This window comes from Notolepis coatsorum (genome assembly GCF_963971535.1).
Source record: "Notolepis coatsorum genome assembly, contig: SCAFFOLD_620, whole genome shotgun sequence".
Lineage (NCBI taxonomy): Eukaryota > Metazoa > Chordata > Actinopteri > Aulopiformes > Paralepididae > Notolepis > Notolepis coatsorum.
Window position 1 is genome coordinate 74,241 of NW_028174321.1, and position 3,349 is coordinate 77,589.

At 45.5% G+C, this 3,349-nt stretch overlaps 1 protein-coding gene across 1 annotated transcript; it reads left to right on the plus strand.

Annotated features, from left to right (window-relative positions):
• Nucleotides 1-719: 719 nt before the first annotated feature.
• Nucleotides 720-2,159, plus strand: LOC311247586 (monocarboxylate transporter 10-like; the record flags this gene model as incomplete). The annotated part of the gene is made up of 1 exon (XM_084338617.1): nucleotides 720-2,159. The coding sequence occupies one exon, from the start codon at nucleotides 720-722 to the stop codon at nucleotides 2,157-2,159; it is 1,440 nt and encodes a 479-aa protein (XP_084194743.1).
• Nucleotides 2,160-3,349: the final 1,190 nt, after the last annotated feature.

Here is a 3,349-nt window from a genome sequence, read left to right on the forward strand (position 1 = left end):
ATTCTATTGTATTCTAAAATGTGACTATATGGTTTTATATTAACTTAATAAATAAACAAAAACGAAAAATCTACTTATTTCAACGAACATTTCAAACTAAATAACAGATTATGCACATAAAACGCTGAAAACAACCGAAGCAATAATAGTATTTTAATGAGGCTATTATTATTATCATTATTATTTTGCAACAAGTTAGCCCTCTCATAAATAGCACATATAAATGAATAACTAACTTGAACTAACTTAATAGGATTGAAGTGATATTTGGCTTAAAAAATCGGTCGGCAGGCAAAAAAAAAAGAAAAAAAAGCCTGACGATGTGCATTGGGCCGCGGCTCTCTGACGCCTTATTTTCTGGGTCCCGGCCTGAAAAGTTTGGGAACCCCTGGTCTATAGCAGCGGAATACGTTTATTTTGTACATTATCTAACGTTAACACAAACCTAAACTAACTTTAGGTTAGTTGTAACGTTAGTTTAGGTTCGTGTTAACGTTAGATAATGTACAAAATAAACGCTTTGCTCCGATAATATGGATGTATGTTGTTATTGTTTGAGCTGTGATTTATTGTTTCATGTATGTGTTTCACAGTTCTCACGGTTCGGATTGAAATAAATCCAATCAGTAATATCAAGAACGTGTTGCTGTCATCATTGCAAGTAGAGGGAGTTACAGTGAGAACTTACCTGCTCCAGAAGACAGCACTAGAGAGCAGTGATGGACGAGACGCGCCTAGAAGAAGAGACAGAGGAGAAGAAGGAGAATGGTGGTGAAACCAAGGTACCCGTCTGGGAGCCGGCCACTGGGGCTCCTGAGGAGGCAGCAGAGTTTGTGCCCCCCGAGGGAGGCTGGGGCTGGGTCGTCATGCTGGCTGCCATGTGGTGTGACGGCTCGGTGTTTATGATACAAAACACCTTTGGCATCCTTTTCTTGTCTCTCATCAAAGAATTTGGCACCGAAGATGATGCCAACCAGCGATCCAGAACAGCCTTGGTGGGCTCTCTCTCCATGGGCATGATCTTGTTCTGCTCTCCCATCGCCAGTGTGTTCACAGACATCCTGGGCTGCAGAGTGACAGCAGTGGGCGGGGCCGCCATGGCCCTGGTGGGCCTCCTGGCCAGCTCCTTTGTCAAGTCCCTCGGTGCCCTGTACTTCACCTATGGCATCGTGTTTGGCTGCGGCTGCTCCTTTGCCTACCAGCCCAGCCTGGTGATCCTCCCCCACTACTTCAAGAAGCGCCTGGGCCTAGTGAGCGGCATCGTGGCGACCGGCGGCAACGTGTTCACCATCATGGTGGCCTTCCTGCTCCCCCTCCTGCTGGACAGCGTGGGTCTCCAGAACACCATGCGTGTCCTCAGCATCTTCATGTTCGTGCTCATGCTGGCCGGGTTCACCTACACGCCCCTGCGGCCCAACAAGCCCATCGGTGAGATCTTCAACTTCCGCAACATCTGGAGGTCCCTGGGATACCGCATCTGGGTGTTCGGCATACCCGCCGCCCTCTTCGGCTACTTTGTGCCTTACGTTCACCTGATGAAACACGTGGAGGAGCGCTTCGGGACGAACGCCAACAAGGAGGTTCTTCTCATGTGTATCGGCATAACGTCCACAGTGGGCAACCTCATCTTCGGCAGGGTGGCAGACTACGTCCAGGGTGTCAACAAAGTCTATCTACAGGTGTCCTCCTTGTTCGTGATCGGCCTGATGTCCATGATGATCCCCCTCTGTCACGTCTTTGGCGGCCTGATCGCTGTGTGCCTGCTGATGGGGCTGTTCGACGGCTGCTTGAGCGGCATCATGGCGCCCATCATCTTTGAGTTGGTGGGCTCCAATGACTTTTCACAGGCCATCGGCTTCATGCTCGGCATAATGTCCGTGCCCATGACCGTGGGACCTCTCATCGCAGGTTACCTGGGAGACAGGTTGGGGAGCTACGACGTGGCCTTCTACCTGGCAGGTATCCCCCCCATCATCGGAGGAGCCGTGCTGTGTCTGATACCCTGGGTGGAGGCGAGGCGCAAGAGGAGTGAGAAGGAGGAGGCTCTCAAGAAAGGAGAGGAGACGACCCAGGAAATGCTAGACTACGAGAAGCCTCAGGGAGACGCACCTTTCAAGGGCGGAGACCCCGAATCTTATTATTATTATTATTTTTTTTAATTATTTTTGGATTACAGAAAATTATCATTAAAGTGCTATCTGTTGCAGCTGCACTGTTTCCCATGAGAATACCATATTTGGATAAGTTTGACCATTTCTCAAAATCTGAAAATCATTATTTAATAAAACACAGAAAAGGGTCACCAAGTTACTCTGGATAAAAAAAAAACTTTACAGACAACATTGAGACAAAGCTTAATATAAGGCCAAGTTGAGCCTTGAGGATGACAAGCGTGTTGCCTTGTCAAAGATCTCCCCACGTATTGACCGTATTATTAGCCAGCAGCAGCAGACCTCGCATTGAGCTAGAAATGTCCACTGAGTGAACAAGTGCTTATTTTCTGTATTTATTTATATTTTTTGAGAAATGGTAACTTGGTGATCCTTTTCTGTATTTAAAAAAAATACATGATTTTCTGTTTTTGAGAAATGGTCACACTTATCCAAATATGCTATTTTTATGGAGAAGTGTGCAGCTGCAACAGATAGCAGTTTAGTGATACTTTTCTGTAATTTTATTTAAAGAAATATGCTATTTGATTTATTACTACAAGCAGTGTAATGTCAACAGTACTAAGCCATTTAGACCTGAAACACCTGTTAATAATGCATTATATAGCCTGCACACAAATGTGTTTCCCGGTTTCTTAAATAAACATTATTTTGAAAACAAGCACTTTTGTCATCATTGTAGCAAAAAAGACAGGAGCGGAAAAGTCTATATCGTATGTAGGGGTCCCCTTGAATATTTTATTGAACACAGGGGTGCCTTGGCAGCAGAAAGGTTGAGAACCCCTGTCTAGGCTGCGGTTAGACACAGGGGTATTTTCGTTTTGTTTTCAAGATCAGTTTCGCTTTCCAGAGTGCAACATAGTGGCAGGCGAGTTAGACATTTGTTTTGCGACCTGAGCACTTTCGTTTTGTCAGAACGAGGCGTGGTCAGACCGCAACGGATCGCGTCTCGAATTCAGCACTGAGCATGCGCAGGGAGGTAGTTACCTTGGATGTGCCAATACACTTCCTGCAAAAAAATCAACAAGCCACCATCTTTAAATGCCTCCGTGAGCCATTTAGCCAATGTAGCATTTCTTTTTCAGCAAAGAAAGTGCAATAAAAGTGCAATAAACAAAACGGATACATTCACTGTGTGTTCTGCCTCTCATTTGTTGATGAAACAAAACTAACACAAT